The sequence below is a fragment of the Triturus cristatus genome, chromosome 9 (assembly GCF_964204655.1).
Source record: "Triturus cristatus chromosome 9, aTriCri1.1, whole genome shotgun sequence".
Classification (NCBI taxonomy): Eukaryota; Metazoa; Chordata; class Amphibia; order Caudata; family Salamandridae; genus Triturus; species Triturus cristatus.
Genome location: NC_140592.1, coordinates 209,916,360 through 209,934,002, shown reverse-complemented (window position 1 = coordinate 209,934,002; position 17,643 = coordinate 209,916,360). Strand labels below are relative to the sequence as shown.

Here is a 17,643-nt window from a genome sequence, read left to right as displayed (position 1 = left end):
ACAGCTTGTAGATTCTAGTGAAGGTTAAATCAATCTACTGCGAGCTGCTCAGACTACAAACTTGCTCGACTCTTTGACCGCAGAAGCAATGCCAGATGGCATAAAGGCAGAAGCCTCACAGCCCGCGCCAATTTATGAGGTCACCGCTCCTTTCAGTAATGAGCTGAATTAATTTCTCTTTCTTAAGATGCCCACCAATTAAATGGCTGACCTCCTGTAACATAATGAATATTGTTTCTACTATCAAACATTAAAATAGTGCTGGGAATGTTAAAGATGATCATACTCTTAATTTTCTTATTACCACCAAACCATTTCTGACCGATTCTCTGCATTAACTTCACACAGAAATAAATTGGCGTTGCATAGACATTTTTGCTCCTTACCAGCCACGTTCACTTTTTTCCTTGTTTGGTGAATGTTTTCCTTATTTATTTGGTCGGAAGCCTCACTGGATGGAGACGTTTCTGGGATGTCACCGTTCACGAGGATTTCGTCTTTTTTATCAGGAGAAGGCTGGCGCATGGACCTGTCGCTCCGAATGCAGGCCGACCTCACAGTCTTAAAAAACAATTGGAAGCGAAACACATTAGCAAGTATATTCAATAACAAACACACTGATGAAATCTGACATTTTGTTCACAATCTAAAACACTATAGATTATGGAAAGAGAAATGCAGGTGCCTTGTATATATCTAGGCGCATAAAAGAAACAAACACAATATCGTACCTCCGTCCTAGATTCTTGCTTTACAGAGAAGTTTAGTGTTGCATTTAAAACCCATTCACATGAAAAATAACATTCTGCACCTTTACATTGTTAGGTACATTTCATCAAGTCTTTCCTAAACACGATTTGAATCATTTAAATATATACACGCAGCTCTTAATTCCAATAACCATGAGGTAAGTAACAATAACAATGATCATGAGCACCACTGACAGGGGTAACAATAACCATGAGCATCACTGAGGTAAATAACAATGACCATCACCATGAGCACCACTGAGGTAAATAACAATAACAATTACCATGAACACCACTGACAGCGGTAACAATAACCATGAGCACCACTGAGGTAAATAACAATGACCATCACCATGAGCAACAATGAGGTAAATAACAATGACCATCACCATGAGCACCATGGAGGTAAATATAAATGATGATAACCACGAGCACCACTGAGGTAAGTAACAATAACAATTACCATGAACACCACTGCCAGCGGTAACAATAACCATGAGCACCACTGACAGGGGTTACAATAACCATGAGCACCACTGAGGTAAATAACAATGATGATAACCATGAGCACCACGGAGGTAGCAATAAAGGACGATAACCATGAGCACCACTGAGGTAAATAACATTGACAATAACCAAAATAACAATGACAATAACCATGAGCACCGCTAAGGTAAATATCAATGATGACAACCATGAGCACCACTGACAGGGGTTACAATAACCATGAGCACCACTGAGGTAAATAACAATGACCATCACCATGAGCAACACTGAGGTAAATATCAATGACGATCACTATGAGCACCACGGAGGTAACAATAAATGACAATAACCATGAGCACCACGGAGGTAACAATAAATGACAATAACCATGAGCACCACGGAGGTAAATAACAATAAACAAAATATCAATGACGATAACCATGAGCACCACTGAGAAGGGTAGCAATAACCATGAGCAACACTGAGGTAAATAACAATGACTATTACCATGAGCACCCCTGAGAAGGGTAACAAACACAAGCACCACTGAGGTAAATACCAATGATGATAACTATGCTAATTCCAGCCTACATGATGCCAAACAGTGCTGAATTATATGTAAAAGTTTCAGAAACAGGGTCACACAAAAACCGGTGAGATAGTTCTTGCTGGAGCTACAAAAATCCTTAAATTGACACTGGGTAGTGAGAGACAGAATTAGAATCAGAGGTAGAGGTAGAGGTAGAGGTAGAGAGAGAGAGAGAGAGAGAGAGAGAGAGAGAGAGAGAGAGAGAGAGAGACTCAAATAGAAAATATGAAAAGAAAGAGATGAAATAGGAAATATTAATAGAAAGAGATGAAATAGAGAGAATGTTCACTTTCCCAGGGGCAAGGGTGCTAAGGGAGGGCTTAGAAAGTGGGGGCCTTGGCGGTTGTACACGTTGCCAATGCTTTAATACGTCTCTGTAAAAGCACTAGCATCCCTGAGGTGGGAGAAAATAACCATTTGTTCTAAGAACCAGTAAACCACTCAGTGATCCTGTGCTAAACATACTTATACTGTAAGGTTCTTGGTAGATATGAATGAGGCATCACCTTTGAAAACATAAGCAGACCATTTCATTATGGAGAACATACATAGAACATATTTGTGTTTCATTCTTTCTAAGAAAGGTAGGTTCATCATCTGATATTACTGTCAAAGCTAGTGCCTGTATTGTGGATTAACTTACTATTCAATTTTGCATGAAGTGTACATCAAGCGCCATTACTTAATAATACAAAATTCGTTAGGAAAACAAAAATGTCTAAAGCTCTGCAATGTAGGTTGGAGGAAACTAATTGATTTGCACTTTCCACTGCACCTAAAAGCATTCGGCCTTTTATGTTTTCCCCATCTGAATACCTTCCTATTTTCTCAAGTCTTGAAGCCTATTTCAACAGTGAAATTATGTTCTTCCTCTTCATCATCTGAACTGCCACCTCTGCCCATTACCACATGGTCATCATTCACCTGCTTCACATCCACTTCACTATGTCCATGACACCCTGTAGGCCTCACAAAGATTGAATTAATGAATATTATATTTATTGAATACAAGCTGGTTAACGGCACTGTGCTGAAATGTCTGTCTAAAAGAGAAGTCTATGAACACGTCTGAGATGTAAAGAGACCGATTTTCAGTTGTTAGTAGCAGGTCATGTGACTGGGCTGTGATAGTGACAACACAGAGTTCCACAACTTCAGTTTGATGTTGGAAAGTAATTGTGAGGCGACGAAGCAGCATTAACGATGGCCAGAGTTTTGTACTGAGTATAGAATGTAAACCTGTTGAAAGGTAGACCAGGCCCTTTCTAGTTAATCTCTTGTGGCAAATACACAACTCCCTAAAAGATGGAATGCCAATTTAGGGTGCCAAATGAGCAAAGATGGAGAGTGGTGGGAGAGGCCCACTGTGAGATGAGTGCCCACATTCTGGATGACTTGTGGCCAGGAAGTCACGTAGCAGTGGACTTCAATGTGGAGAGTTACAATCATACACTTGAAACAGAATGAATGACTCGACTTCTCTTGTAGGTAAATGAATGGGAGAGCTGGAAGTGTTTTGTGCATCCCCCCCCCCCATTGTTAAATTAAATAATTAGCCATCGTTTTATTAATTTTGGGTATATGAGCGAGAGGATGGTCGAAGAGGAATCTGAGTTTCTGGACCGAGTTGGGGAAAGGAATAGCCAAGATCGGCAAGCCACCGGTTAGATAACCAGATGGTCGGCGAACAACCACCCACTAGGGCATCTGTATTAACTGAGCCGAAAAAAATTCTTGCTCATCGAGGCAGACGCCTCAGAGAGCCACACTTTGGATCTCAGCATTTGCTTTCTTTTCATTACTATGAAGTATGATGAGATCTGTCACCGCATAGGTAATGAGGTGAAGCTGAAAAAGTGATTGAGCTGGTCAAGCAGAGCAACACAAATGTTAAAAAGAGTTGGGATATGTGATGTGAAGCGCCCTAAGGTACTCCAGCATTTTCAAGGAGGAGCAAATATAGGCAAGTGGAGTGCCTGCAAACAGAAAGAAAGAAACAAAGTGATGCATGCCAAAGCCATGATCCCAGAGGGATAGAAACATCGCATGGGACAATATAAAGGCTGAATTGAAATCTAAAGGGATCAAATTGCCTATGTCACCTTCATACAACATTTTAAAATATTTTTAATTTAACTTCGGGCCATAGGTAAATAATCTAATTACTGATCTTAATGTGATGTTTAAAAAATGCATGGTGCAAGCTTAGTCTCATCACTAAACTGTGCGCTCATGTGATGATGTAATCACTTATTTCCATGAGGGGATGTTCTTGTTTTGACTGGGATATGCTTCTATTGTAACACAACACTCTCCCCTAGATGCTCTTGTATACATCATGTTAAATGAATGCACTTTAGACAGTGCAAAGTCATAAATATAGATACTGGGCTCTGCTCTGAGCCAGCACAACTGTTCACGATATCCCTCTGTACGACTATTTATACTTGATATGTTGATTGTATGTTTCATGATATGCTGCGTTTAAAGAGATGTACATTTCCTAATAAATGTATCAAATACTTACGCTCTCCAGGAGCATGTTTGCATCAATATAAACCACAAAAATAAAAGAATAAATGCATTCGCAAGAAATTTTAAAGTGTTATCAAGATCAGACTGAGTCACTTGAGTTCATGGGTTCAATAAAAGAAGACAACCTAGACAACTGAGACATCCTCCTCTACCAGCTATTCAACCCCTTTTCTAAAAAAAGACTACTCTCGTGTGGTGTTGCTGCTTGAAGGCAGTAGAATGAATGAAGTAGGTAGGGAACTGTGAGGTAATGTGGGATATGTGAATGTTCTATTAAGGGCAGTTGGAACTGTGAGCTAGGATCTGGAAGAGGACAGTCCTAGTTTTGTCCAGCCTATGCAGAGTTGTGAATAAAGGATCTTAATAATTGTAACTGGGTAACATTCCTTTACTACAAAGATGGCAACGATTCCAACTCTGTAGGACCTATGTTTTATGGAGACAAACATCTACTGATGGACTTTACTGTCATTACAAGGAAAAAAAAAGAATACTGCGCTGGACAATTGGAAGAGGCTCACGTGTGGTAGGCGCTCTTAGGAGAGGCAGTGCGGTACCGAGTGAGAACGACGTTGAATGGAAGACCTCAATGAAATTTGCACTTAATATATGATTAAAATTAGAGTCAGTAAGGTGCACAGGCAAGAATGAGCTGCTGTGGGACCACAAGCAGATGCTCGAGAATGACCTGCGGGCACACAGAGATTCCAATGTTCCACTTTGTGAGGGAGCAGCGTGGACGCGCTGGGAGGAAGTAACGGGTAGGATTTGTGACATCAGGAGGAACAGCGTACACCATGCCGAGGGCGACAGTGTGAGCAGAGTCACAGTGACGACGTGGAGGCCATTTTGAATTGGGCCCGTCAGCATGCCAAGACAACGGAGTGTGCATGGAAGGGGAAACTCCTGATTAAAGAGTAGTGGCTGCACATGTGAATGGAGAAATAGTGTACTGTATTGTTCTGAAAATGTTTTAAGTGATGTCAAGTTCAAAGTGGGTGAAGTAGTTTAGATAAGGGTGGGGAAATATTGTGCAGAACACAGTATCCATTTTAGACATAGTGTGTCTAAAGTGGATAAGAGAAATCTACAGTCATGTGTTCTGCACAGACATTTATATTAACTCCACCCATACCTTTCTTACCAGTACCAGGAGAGCAACATATGATGTGACAGGAGTGGACAGATTACTTTAGTAACTACCTGGCAACTATTGACAATGCAACGTAAACACTTGAAACAAAGAAGGGAATTCTTTTGCACTCACTTGGCCCAGAAGGAATCAGACAGTACAACCAAATGGAAAAGAAAACTAGATGTGCAGAGGTAAATGATGTGTATGTCAATGTGTTGGATGATTTGGAAATATAGTAAAATTATACTTTTTATCACCGTAAACAGGAGCAAAAAAAGTCAATTGATGACTGTGTTGCGCTTACGAAATTAGCAAACTCATGCAGGTTTTTCCATTTGCATGATGAGTTATTGAGATACTAGGTTATCATGCATACCAATAACAAGAGGGTTCAAGAGAGATTATGGGCAAGCGAGGAGGCAACTTTGAAGAAAGTGTTGGCAATAGCAAGAAAAGCAGACATTTCAAACAGAAGTGCAAATGCAGCATTAGGAAGAAATAAAGAGAGCACTGAGGTATGTGTTGTGAGTGTTAAAAAAGGTGGAAAAACTATTTTTTTAAATCAAAAGGAAGAAGGATGCTGACAATAAAGATGTGAAAAGTAAATAAGTTGCAATGAAAGGTACAGATAAAAGTATTTAAACAGGGAAATTGGAGTTGTTACAGGTGTGGCAGATGTGAGCACCTAGCTAATAGCAATATGTGTAGAGTAAGCAATCAGAAGTGTTCAGTGTGTAGTTTAATTGGGCACTTCGCAAGAATGTGCAGAAGAAGGGATAAGAGGGAAAGGCACAATGTGTATCTGACTCACAGAAACAATCTACATTGGAAGAGGACCAATCGGATATTGATGATGATTGTGTGCTAATTGTAAGGGACAATGTTTTGGATGTGACTACTGAGTCCAGAAATAAGCCAAAGTGTGTAGTAATGGTGTCTGGAATCCCTGTCATTTTGGTGGCAGATTCTAGGTCACCATACACTATAATTAGCAAGGAAATGTGTATGGAAAAGTTTGAGTGTACAATTAGAAAATATTTGAGGAGTTCTGATTTTCGACCAGAGAGTTTAACTAGGGATGCTGTACCAATGGTGGCGTACAGGGAGATATTGTTTAAGTTTAAAGGAAGGCGTGCACATGGAAAGTTGTATTTTGCAGAGTATGGACCGTGCGTTGAGAAACCAAAGAAGGTTGGACATAATTTTAAATCCAATAGCAAAGAGCAAGCGTTATCTGTGGATATTGTGGATAATGTGGGGTGTAGGAATCTAAGGAATATAAAAAGTTTTCACAGGCACGATTGGTATGTAGAAGGGTTCAAGCACAAGATTGTGCTTAAAGAGAATGCAGTATGTTAGAATCCGGGGTCTCTGGTTGGCGCAGGTATGCACTTGCGACAAGCAGGGACCCTTTTCATCTAAGTCAGGGCAAAGGATCACCTCTTTAAAAATAACCCCTGCTCACCCTCCAGGTAACGTGGCGCGAGCAGTCAGGCTAAATTTCCAGAGGGCATGTAGGTTAAGCGTTCAAGTTGTCCCACACAATATTCACCACCCCACCACACAAAGACACAAGGCTGTATTTATATCCAAAATATAATTCTTTATATAAAAGGTTTTCTTTCAGGCAGGTTGCATAAATACAGTTCTCTTGGTGAATTAGGGTTCCAGTTACTTGTAAAGGTTTAAGGGCAGCCACAGGTTTCAAAATGGCACAGTTCTACTTGAAATAAGTTCTTTGGGTCTTCTGCGCACTTCGTAGCGCCTTTGGGATGCTCTGGGCAAGGGTTTTGCAGTGCCTCGCCGTTTCTCACGCTTCCCGCGTGAGCCGGAGTACGCTTGCCGAGTCCCACGCTTCTCGCGTGAGCACCGGCAATGTCTTTTAGCGCGGTACTGGGGCGCAGATCAGGGGGCAAGTTCACAAGCAAGCCCTTGGAGATTGTTCAGCACAAGTTGATTCAAAGTCTTTTCCTTCAGTCTTTTCCTCTCCTTCCAGCAGACAGGTACGGTTCGAACAGGAAGCCGTACGGGTCGAACTACGGCCCCGGGGGTGATGATTTCAAACGTAGGTGCGAGTCGAACAGCGCACAAACTCCCCAAATACTTCTAGTCTCGGTACGGCTCGTACGAAGGTCAGTACGGGCCGTACTTTCGCGCGAACAGTCACAATTACCTTTGTTCCGCACGAGGATGGTCACGGTGGCCTCGGGTGTCCACGGAGCGGTGTCCCACGTCGCGGTGTCGTCCCTCGCTGTCAGAGGGCGGCAGTGCTTCGTGGGGCACCCGAAGACATTCTTAGCCACACGACCAAGGGCAGAGGAGGGGAGAGCAGCTCCGGAGCAATTCACAGCGCGTTGCAGCACGATCAGCGTTTCAGTGGATCACAAGTGTGCACAGGGCCTCGCGGTGATCTTGGCGGCTCAGGGTCGCCAGGGCTCGGTGCGCAGGCCTTCAGGTGCCTTTTTCCGCGTTGCGAGCTACGGCTCGGAGGGGCTGGTACTTGCGGTGCTTGGACCAGGTAGGCAGGTCCTTGCGGTGCTCGTGGTAGTCCCAGGTGGCAGATGTCGCGGTGTAGAGAAAGGGGGAGAGGCACACAGGTTCTCTGGGGATCAGCATCACGGAATTGCGTCCAGCTACTTCTCCTCTCCTGGGGGTAGGTTGCGCCCACTGTTCCTGGGGCGCAGATCAGGGGGCAAGTTCACAAGCAAGCCCTTGGAGATTGTTCAGCACAAGTTGATTCAAAGTCTTTTCCTTCAGTCTTTTCCTCTCCTTCCAGCAGACAGGCACCCACTGCAGGCCAGTCTCTCAGGCAGAGAGACAGTATTCCTCCTTCAGCTTCTCCAGGTCCTTCTCCTTCAGGCAGAGGTTCGTCGTTGCGTAAACAGGATCTGATTTCTTAGGAGCCAGGCTCCTACTTTTATAGTGCAATTCTTTTGTTCTTTAGCGCCAGGGGGCCTGGGCCTGGCTCAGTCCAGTTCTGGAGCACTTTGTTATGGTGACTCTGCCCTTTCCTTTCAGCAGCAGGGCAGAGACCTCAGCCGCTCCACAGGGGGCGGAGCCGGCATTGTGCTGGCAGAGCACAGGTCTATTCAGAGTCAAAGGTGTACTCCTCCCACCCATCCTGGTGTAATCTCTCTACCCACCACCTGGCAGCCAGCCTGTCTCTTGGAATTCCCCAGCCCTGCTCCTTACTGTTGCTAGGCAGAACACACACACACAGCGCAGAGGCGGACTGAATGGCCAGATCAGTAAATACTAAGGGCCTCATGTAGGTAGCCAAATACCGGTCGGTAACGGCCGATTTTCGGTAATTATACCGTTACCGACCGGTATTTTGGCTTTTGAGATGTAGGGGGAGAATTTCTGTATTCGGAATTTACCGAATCGGTAAAATGACCGAATCGGTAAAATTACCGATTTGGTAATTTTACCGATTCGGTAAATTCCGAATACAGAAATCAGATGTAGGGGGACTGTGTGGTGTGTGTGGGGATTCGTTATTTACCACCAACTAATAGTTGGTGGTAAATGACGAATATGTGTGTAAATGCATTATTTTGCCCGTAGATGTGTGCAATGTGGCAGACACACATGCCCTCAGGGCATGTATGTGTGCCACATGTGCACACATGGCCGAATCAGGGGTGCAACAGGGTGTCAATGTGACACCCTGCCACCCTTGCATGTGCTCCCCCATTACCGAATCGGTATTTACCGATTCGGTAATGAGGCATACCTTCCCATCAATGGGAAGGTATGCCTCATTACCGATTCGGTAAATATCGATTCGGTAATTACCGAATAATTCCGAATCGGTAATATTTACCGACCAATTACCTACATAGCATTTACCACTTCATAAATACCGAATCGGTATGATTCGGTATTTATGAAGTGGTAAATGCCAGCCCACCTACATAAGGCCCTAACTTTCTAAAAGTAGTATTTACAAACGCAGGATATTAAAATAAACTTTACTAAAAGAAGTATTTTATTATTCTGAGTTCAGGCATACTAAACATAATTTTCTACCATGCTCTAGGGGTCCACTGGGATTACAGGGTGTAGTAAATCCAGCAGCCCATTCTGGCCTATGGAGAGCAGGTAGCCTTCAATAGTGAAAAACGAAAATGGCTGTAATTCACTATTAAGACATACCACACACATCAGGGCATGTCCTACCTAATGCCTACAATGCACCCTGCCCTTGGGCCTACCAGAGGGGTGACTAATATGTAGTTAAGGGAAGGTTTAGGGACTGGCAAGTGGGTGCACTTGCGCAATCAGCGCGACAGTACCAGACTGCACGCAGGTTCTGCAGTGGCAGATCCTAGACACATTTTACTAGGCCGCTTCTGTGGGTGGCACAACCAGTGCTGCAAGCCCACTAGCGGCATTTGTATTTACAAGCCCTGGCACTCCTGGTGCACTTTACTAGGGGCTGACAGTAAACCAAATAAACCAATCATGGACACCAATCAAGGTATACACTTTACAAAGGGAGCACTTGCACTGTGGCACTGATTAGCAGTGGCACAGTGCCCTGAGCAGCTAACACCAACAAAACACAATGAGGCACATCAGCAAAAAGTGGAAGGGAAACTCACGCCAAGGTGCCAGGTCTAACACGTGTCCCCTCCAGCTGAAATGTGGGGGGAACTACCCTACCCTAGGGAGTTCCTCTTCACGAAGTCGGAAAAACCTGGACAGACCGTCAGCATTGGCGTGATCTGTGCCCGGGCGATGCTCCACCGTAAAGTCCATACCCTGTAGGGAGATGGACCACCTCAACAGTTTTGGGTTCTCACCCCTCATTTGCATCAACCATCTGAGGGGCCTGTGGTCGGTGTGAACCCGGAAGTGAGACCCAAACAAGTAGGGTCTTAGCTCCTTCAGCGCCCAGACCACAGCAAATGCTTCTCGCTCTATCGCACTCCACCTTTGTTCCCCTGGAAGTAACCTCCTACTAATGAAGGCTACAGGTTGGTCCCAGCCCTCCTCAGTCATCTGTGAGAGAACAGCCCCTACACCATGCTCTGATGCGTCTGTCTGCACTAGGAATTCTTTGGAGAAGTCAGGGGCCAAGAGCACGGGTGCCGTGCACATGGCAGTTTTCAGGGTGTCAAAGGCTTTCTGATAGGCGTCAGTCCATATCACTTTTCTGGGCTGCTTCTTCGAAGTCAGCTCTGTCAAAGGAGCAACAATGCTGCCGTACCCCTTGACAAACCTCCTGTAGTACCCGGTGAGTCCTAAAAAGGCCCTCACCTCTGTCTGGGTCTTTGGGGGCTCCCAAGCCAGGATGGTTTCTATCTTGGGTTGGAGGGGCGCCACCTGGCCGCTCCCCACTTGGTGTCCCAAGTACACCACTGAACCCTGCCCGATCTGACATTTGCTTGACTTGATCGTGAGGCCTGCCTTGCGCAGTGCCATCAACACTTCCCAGAGATGTTGCAGGTGTTCTTTCCATGTGCCACTGAACACTGCGATGTCATCCAGGTATGCAGCGCTGAACTCGGTCAGCCCAGCCAACACCTGGTTGACCAACCTCTGGAAGGTGGCAGGGGCATTCTTCATCCCAAATGGCATAACACGGAACTGGAAATGCCCATCTGGTGTGGAGAATGCAGACCTCTCTTTGGCCCCATCAGTTAAGGCGATCTGCCAGTACCCAGACGTTAGATCAAACGTGCTGAGGTACCGTGCAGCCCCTAACTGATCGATGAGCTCATCAGCTCTGGGGATGGGGTGCGCGTCAGTCTTCGTGACTGAATTGAGTCCTCTGTAGTCCACACAGAACCGGAGTTCGGGTGTGGCACCCGGCGCTGCAGCCTTTGGGACCAAGACCACTGGGCTGGCCCAAGGACTGCTGGAGGACTCAACCACCCCTAAAGCAAGCATCTTTGAGACCTCCTCTTTGATGCAGGCTCTGACCCTGTCAGTTACCCTGTAGGCTTTGTGCTTCACAGGTAAGCTGTCTCCTGTATCCACATCATGGACGCACCAATCTGTGATACCAGGAACCAGGGAGAACAGGTCAGGAAACTGCCCCAGCAGCTGGCGGCAGTCATCCTGTTGCTCAGGGGTCAGCGTGGGTGAGAGGTTAACTCCATCCACTGACCCGTCCCGCTCTGAGGCTACCAAGAGGTCAGGAAGAGGTTCTGACTCCTCCTCCATCCCATTATCGGTGGCCAAGAGCATGCCCACTTCGGACCTCTCCAAGTGGGGCTTAAGGCGATTGACATGTAGGACCCTTAAGGGGTTCCTAGGAGACTGCAAGTTCACCAAGTAGGTGACAGAACTCTTGCGCTCCACAATCTCAAAGGGTCCTGTCCACTTGTCCTGGAGTGCACAAGGCTCCACAGGGGCAAGGACCCATACCTTTTGACCAGGTTGAAGCTCAACCAGAGTGGCATTCTGGTCGTACCACCGCTTCATTTCCTCCTGGCTGGCTTCCAGATTTGCCTCAGCAAGTTGCCTGAAATGCCTAGTCTGGTTCCTGAAGGCCAGCATGTAACTAAAGACATTCTGGGGAGGTTTCCTGGGAGATTGCTCCCAGCCTTCCTTGACCAGACTAAGAGGTCCTCGTACTGGGTGGTCATACAAAAGCTCAAAGGGGCTGAACCCCATAGACCTTTGTGGCACCTCACGGTACGCAAACAGAAGGCATGGTAAGAGGACGTCCCACTTACGCCTCATGGGTTCCTCAAGACCCATAATCATGCCCTTTAGGGTTCGGTTGAATCTCTCAACCAACCCGTTTCCTTGGGGATGGTAAGGGGTGGTGAACTTGTATGTCACACCACACTCTTGCCAAAGGGATTTCATATATTTCGATATGAAATTGGTCCCCCTGTCAGACACCACCTCTAGAGGGAATCCTACTCGCGAGAAAATTCCCATCAGTGCCCGTCCCACCACGGGGGCCGTCACTGTCCTCAGAGGGATGGCTTCAGGGTACCGGGTGGCATGGTCCACCAAGACCAGGATGAACCTGTTGCCCATGGCTGTCTTGGGGTCCAGTGGCCCCACAATGTCAATCCCCACTCGCTGGAATGGGGTACTGACCACAGGGAAGGGTTGGAGTGGAGCTTTCAGCTTCCTTCCACTCTTGCCACTTGCCTGGCAAGTCTGGCATGTCCTGCAGTGAGTATCAGAACTCCAGCGCATTTGGGGCCAATAGAAGTGGGTGACAAGCCTTTCAAAGGTCTTGTCCTGCCCCAAATGCCCTGCTAATGGCACGTCGTGAGCCAGCCCCAGTAGGAAGGTTCTGAACTTCTGAGGTACCACCAGCGCACGGGCTGACCCAGGTTCAGCAACCTTAGGCTCTGAGTATAGGAGGGCGTTCTCCCAGTAGATCAAGTGAGTTCCGGACTGATCACCATTGGCCTGGGCTGCAGCCTGCTGCCGCATACCCTCTAGAGAGGGGCACTCTTTCTGCTCCCTGCAGAATTCCTCCCTGGAGGGGCCTCCTTCTTGCTGCCAATGGGTCAGCTCAGGCAGGTCCCCCAGTTCGGCTATCTGTTCCCCGGTAGGCTCCAGGGTATCCCCCTCAAGGTCTGCTTCCTCCTGGGCCGTGGGAACTTCAGGTGCCGGTTTCCCGTGCCTCCCTTGCCCTCTCTCTAAGGCCGGTTCCTGGGCCTCTCCCTCAGGCTCCAGGGTTCCTTCAACACCCCTACTGGCTGCCATTGACCGGGTGGTCACGCACGCCCAATCAGGTAAACCCACCATCCGCAGATGGGCTGTCTTCTCCACCTTTTCCCAAGGGGAGCTCTCCAAGTCATTCCCTAGGAGACAGTCTACAGGCATGGCAGTTCTCACAGAGACTTGCAGAGTACCAGAGACCCCCCCCACTCAAAGGGAACTTGAGCCATTGGACAATGACTCTCCGTGTTGTCAGCATTGACAACACGACAATAGGCATGGGGTACGACCAGCTCTGGAGATACCAGGTGCTGCCGCACTGCAGTCACGCTGGCTCCTGTGTCTCTAAGAGCCTCTACCTTCTTCCCATTGACGGTCACCACTTGCCCATATTTCTTAGTGTTAGAGGGCAAGTTGGCTTGGGGGACCATCTCACCGTCTCCTAGTGAGATTAAGGTCATCTGGACGGGGTCCCACCCACCTTGGACTTCTACCTCCTCCCCAAAGGCTACTGTAGCCACTTGCCTGGGTGGAGCACCAGGGGGTGCGGGTTTCACATATTGGCGACACTTGGGATCACTGGCAAAGTGACCTAGTTCACCACATTTGTAACATTGAGGTGGCCCCTTTGGAACAGGTTTACCTGTCGGGGCCCCTGTCGGCTTCGGGGTTGGGGGAGGCTGAGAACCTTTCTGCTGGTTCCCTTGGGGATTACTTTGGGGGCCTTTTTGGAACCCTTTCTGTTTTCCCTTGTCCCCCCCACTCTTCTGCTGGGGACCCTGCCCACCCTTGGCGGAGTCTCCCACGTGACCCTTGTGGACCCTGGTGCTGACCCAGCGGTCCGCCTCCTCAGCAAGCTTCCTAGGGTTAGTCAGCTTGCTATCTATCAGGTGTTGGCGTAGCTCAGGAAAACAATTACTGGACAAGTGCTCACATGCAATTAAATCAAAGAGACCTTGGTAATCATCTACTTTACTACCCTTCACCCAGCCATCCAGTGCTCTGCAGAAAAAGGTTACATACTCCACATACGTACTCCCCGCAATCTTGGTGCACTCCCTGAACCTCTGTCGATACAACTCAGGAGTTAGCCCATACCTGGTCATTAAAGCTTCTTTCATGTGGGGGTAAGAGGTCTGCATGTCAAAGGGCAAATCTAAAAGGGTGTCCCGCCCCTCACTGAGGAACCGTCCCCACAATCCCGCTCCCCAGTCTTTCTCAGGGACCCGGTGGGAGGACATGGCTATCTCATAGGCCCGGAACCATTGCCCTATGTCAACATTCCTGTAGAACTCTTTAACTAAATCCTTTGGTATGTACACCCTTGACTCTACCTGCACCGGCGTTGCGCTGCCACCAGAGGGAGTGTTCTCCAAACTTTTCTCTTTTATCGCCAGTTCCCTCATTCTGGCGTCGTGCTCCATCTGTAGCTTTCTTTCTTCAAGAGCCATCTTCTTGCTCTCTAGCTCCATTTGGCCATTCAATTTCAACTTTGCCAAAGTAATCTCATGATCTCTTGCGGCCTGTCTGTCTGCCAGCTCTCTTGGCGACAGATCCCTGCCAGCACTGTGGATGCTCTCTGCTGGCTCCACTAGGTCAACTTCAGGTACAACATTCTCAGTTCCCTTCCTTGATTCCAACCAGGCTCTCAGTGCCGTCTGGAAGTGCACCTTGTTTGTGCATCCTTTGCGTGGGACCTTGAACTTCTTGCAGAAATGTAGGAGTAGATCTCTTGTGTAGCTTCCCAGTTTGGCTTCTTCCCATTCCAATCCTGGCCTCTCAGAGATTTCAGATAGCGATTTCTCAATGCTGTTTGAACCCGTCATGGCTTCAAACCCAAGGGATCTTCTTTACTTGGCAGTGAAAATTAAAAAGTTCTGTGGCTCAAGCTACTGGACTGTCTTTCCCGTGCAATGGTTAGTAATCACGGCGCAGACACCAAGAACGCAAATCCGTAAATCCTCACCGCTGCCACCAATGTTAGAATCCGGGGTCTCTGGTTGGTGCAGGTATGCACTTGCGACAAGCAGGGACCCTTTTCATCTAAGTCAGGGCAAAGGATCACCTCTTTAAAAATAACCCCTGCTCACCCTCTAGGTAACGTGGCGCGAGCAGTCAGGCTAAATTTCCAGAGGGCATGTAGGTTAAGCGTTCAAGTTGTCCCGCACAATAATCACCACCCCACCACACAAAGACACAAGGCTGTAATTATATCCAAAATATAATTCTTTATATAAAAGGTTTTCTTTCAGGCAGGTTGCATAAATACAGTTCTCTTGGTGAATTAGGGTTCCAGTTACTTGTAAAGGTTTAAGGGCAGCCACAGGTTTCAAAATGGCACAGTTCTACTTGAAATAAGTTCTTTGGGTCTTCTGCGCACTTCGTAGCGCCTTTGGGATGCTCTGGGCAAGGGTTTTGCAGTGCTTTGCCGTTTCTCACGCTTCCCGCGTGAGCCGGAGTACGCTTGCCGAGTCCCACGCTTTTCGCGTGAGCACCGGCAATGTCTTTTAGCGCGGTACGGTCCGGACAGCCAGGGACGCGCCGTACATAGATTGAAGCACCGGTACGGTGCGAACACGGGTTATTTGCAAGGCAGTACGGTGCGAACAGGGACCAGTACGGGGCAAACCCTGAACAGTTTCAAGGCAGTACGGTTCAGACCAGAAGCAGTACGAGTCGAACTTCGGCCCCGGGGTGATGATTTCAAACGTAGGTACGGTTTGAACAGGAAGCCGTACGGGTCGAACTATGGCCCCGGGGGTGATGATTTCAAACGTAGGTGCGAGTCGAACAGCGCACAAACTCCCCAAATACTTCCAGTCTCGGTACGGCTCGTACGAAGGTCAGTACGGGCCGTACTTTCGCGCGAACAGTAACAATTACCTTTGTTCCGCACGGGGATGGTCACGGCGGCCTCGGGTGTCCACGGAGCGGTGTCCCACGTCGCGGTGTCGTCCCTCGCTGTCAGAGGGCGGCGGTGCTTTGTGGGGCACCCGAAGACGTTCTTAGCCACACGACCAAGGGCAGAGGAGGGGAGAGCAGCTCCGGAGCAATTCACAGCGCGTTGCAGCGCGATCAGCGTTTCAGTGGATCACAAGTGTGCACAGGGCCTCGCGGTGATCTTGGCGGCTCAGGGTCGCCAGGGCTCGGTGCGCAGGCCTTCAGGTGCCTTTTTCCGCGTTGCGAGCCACGGCTCGGAGGGGCTGGTACTTGCGGTGCTTGGACCAGGTAGACAGGTCCTTGCGGTGCTCGTGGTAGTCCCAGGTGGCAGATGTCGCGGTGTAGAGAAAGGGGGAGAGGCACACAGGTTCTCTGGGGATCAGCGTCACGGAATTGCGTCCAGCTACTTCTCCTCTCCTGGGGGTAGGTTGCGCCCACTGTTCCTGGGGCGCAGATCAGGGGGCAAGTTCACAAGCAAGCCCTTGGAGATTGTTCAGCACAAGTTGATTCAAAGTCTTTTCCTTCAGTCTTTTCCTCTCCTTCCAGCAGACAGGCACCCACTGCAGGCCAGTCTCTCAGGCAGAGAGACAGTATTCCTCCTTCAGCTTCTCCAGGTCCTTCTCCTTCAGGCAGAGGTTCGTCGTTGCGTAAACAGGATCTGATTTCTTAGGAGCCAGGCTCCTACTTTTATAGTGCAATTCTTTTGTTCTTTAGCGCCAGGGGGCCTGGGCCTGGCTCAGTCCAGTTCTGGAGCACTTTGTTATGGTGACTCTGCTCTTTCCTTTCAGCAGCAGGGCAGAGACCTCAGCCGCTCCACAGGGGGCGGAGCCGGCATTGTGCTGGCAGAGCACAGGTCTATTCAGAGTCAAAGGTGTACTCCTCCCACCCATCCTGGTGTAATCTCTCTACCCACCACCTGGCAGCCAGCCTGTCTCTTGGAATTCCCCAGCCCTGCTCCTTACTGTTGCTAGGCAGAACACACACACACAGCGCAGAGGCGGACTGAATGGCCAGATCAGTAAATACTAACTTTCTAAAAGTAGTATTTACAAACGCAGGATATTAAAATAAACTTTACTAAAAGAAGTATTTTATTATTCTGAGTTCAGGCATACTAAACATAATTTTCTACCATGCTCTAGGGGTCCACTGGGATTACAGGGTGTAGTAAATCCAGCAGCCCATTCTGGCCTATGGAGAGCAGGTAACCTTCAATAGTGAAAAACGAAAATGGCTGTAATTCACTATTAAGACATACCACACACATCAGGGCATGTCCTACCTTATGCCTACAATGCACCCTGCCCTTGGGCCTACCAGAGGGGTGACTAATATGTAGTTAAGGGAAGGTTTAGGGACTGGCAAGTGGGTGCACTTGCGCAATCAGCGCGACAGTACCAGACTGCGCGCAGGTTCTGCAGTGGCAGATCCTAGACACATTTTACTAGGCCACTTCTGTGGGTGGCACAACCAGTGCTGCAAGCCCACTAGCGGCATTTGTATTTACAAGCCCTGGCACTCCTGGTGCACTTTACTAGGGGCTGACAGTAAACCAAATAAACCAATCA

General features: G+C 47.9%; 1 protein-coding gene across 5 annotated transcripts in view; it reads right to left on the bottom strand.

The window, feature by feature from the left end:
- CFAP20DC (CFAP20 domain containing) overlaps positions 1-17,643 on the bottom strand; it is a 1,691,586-nt gene that overhangs the window by 948,766 nt on the left and 725,177 nt on the right. For all 5 annotated transcript variants that reach the window (XM_085624732.1, XM_085624734.1, XM_085624733.1 and 2 more), the window contains exon 10: positions 387-561. In XM_085624732.1, the coding sequence (XP_085480858.1) occupies positions 387-561 (175 nt within the window). The remainder of the gene's footprint in view (positions 1-386; positions 562-17,643) is intronic.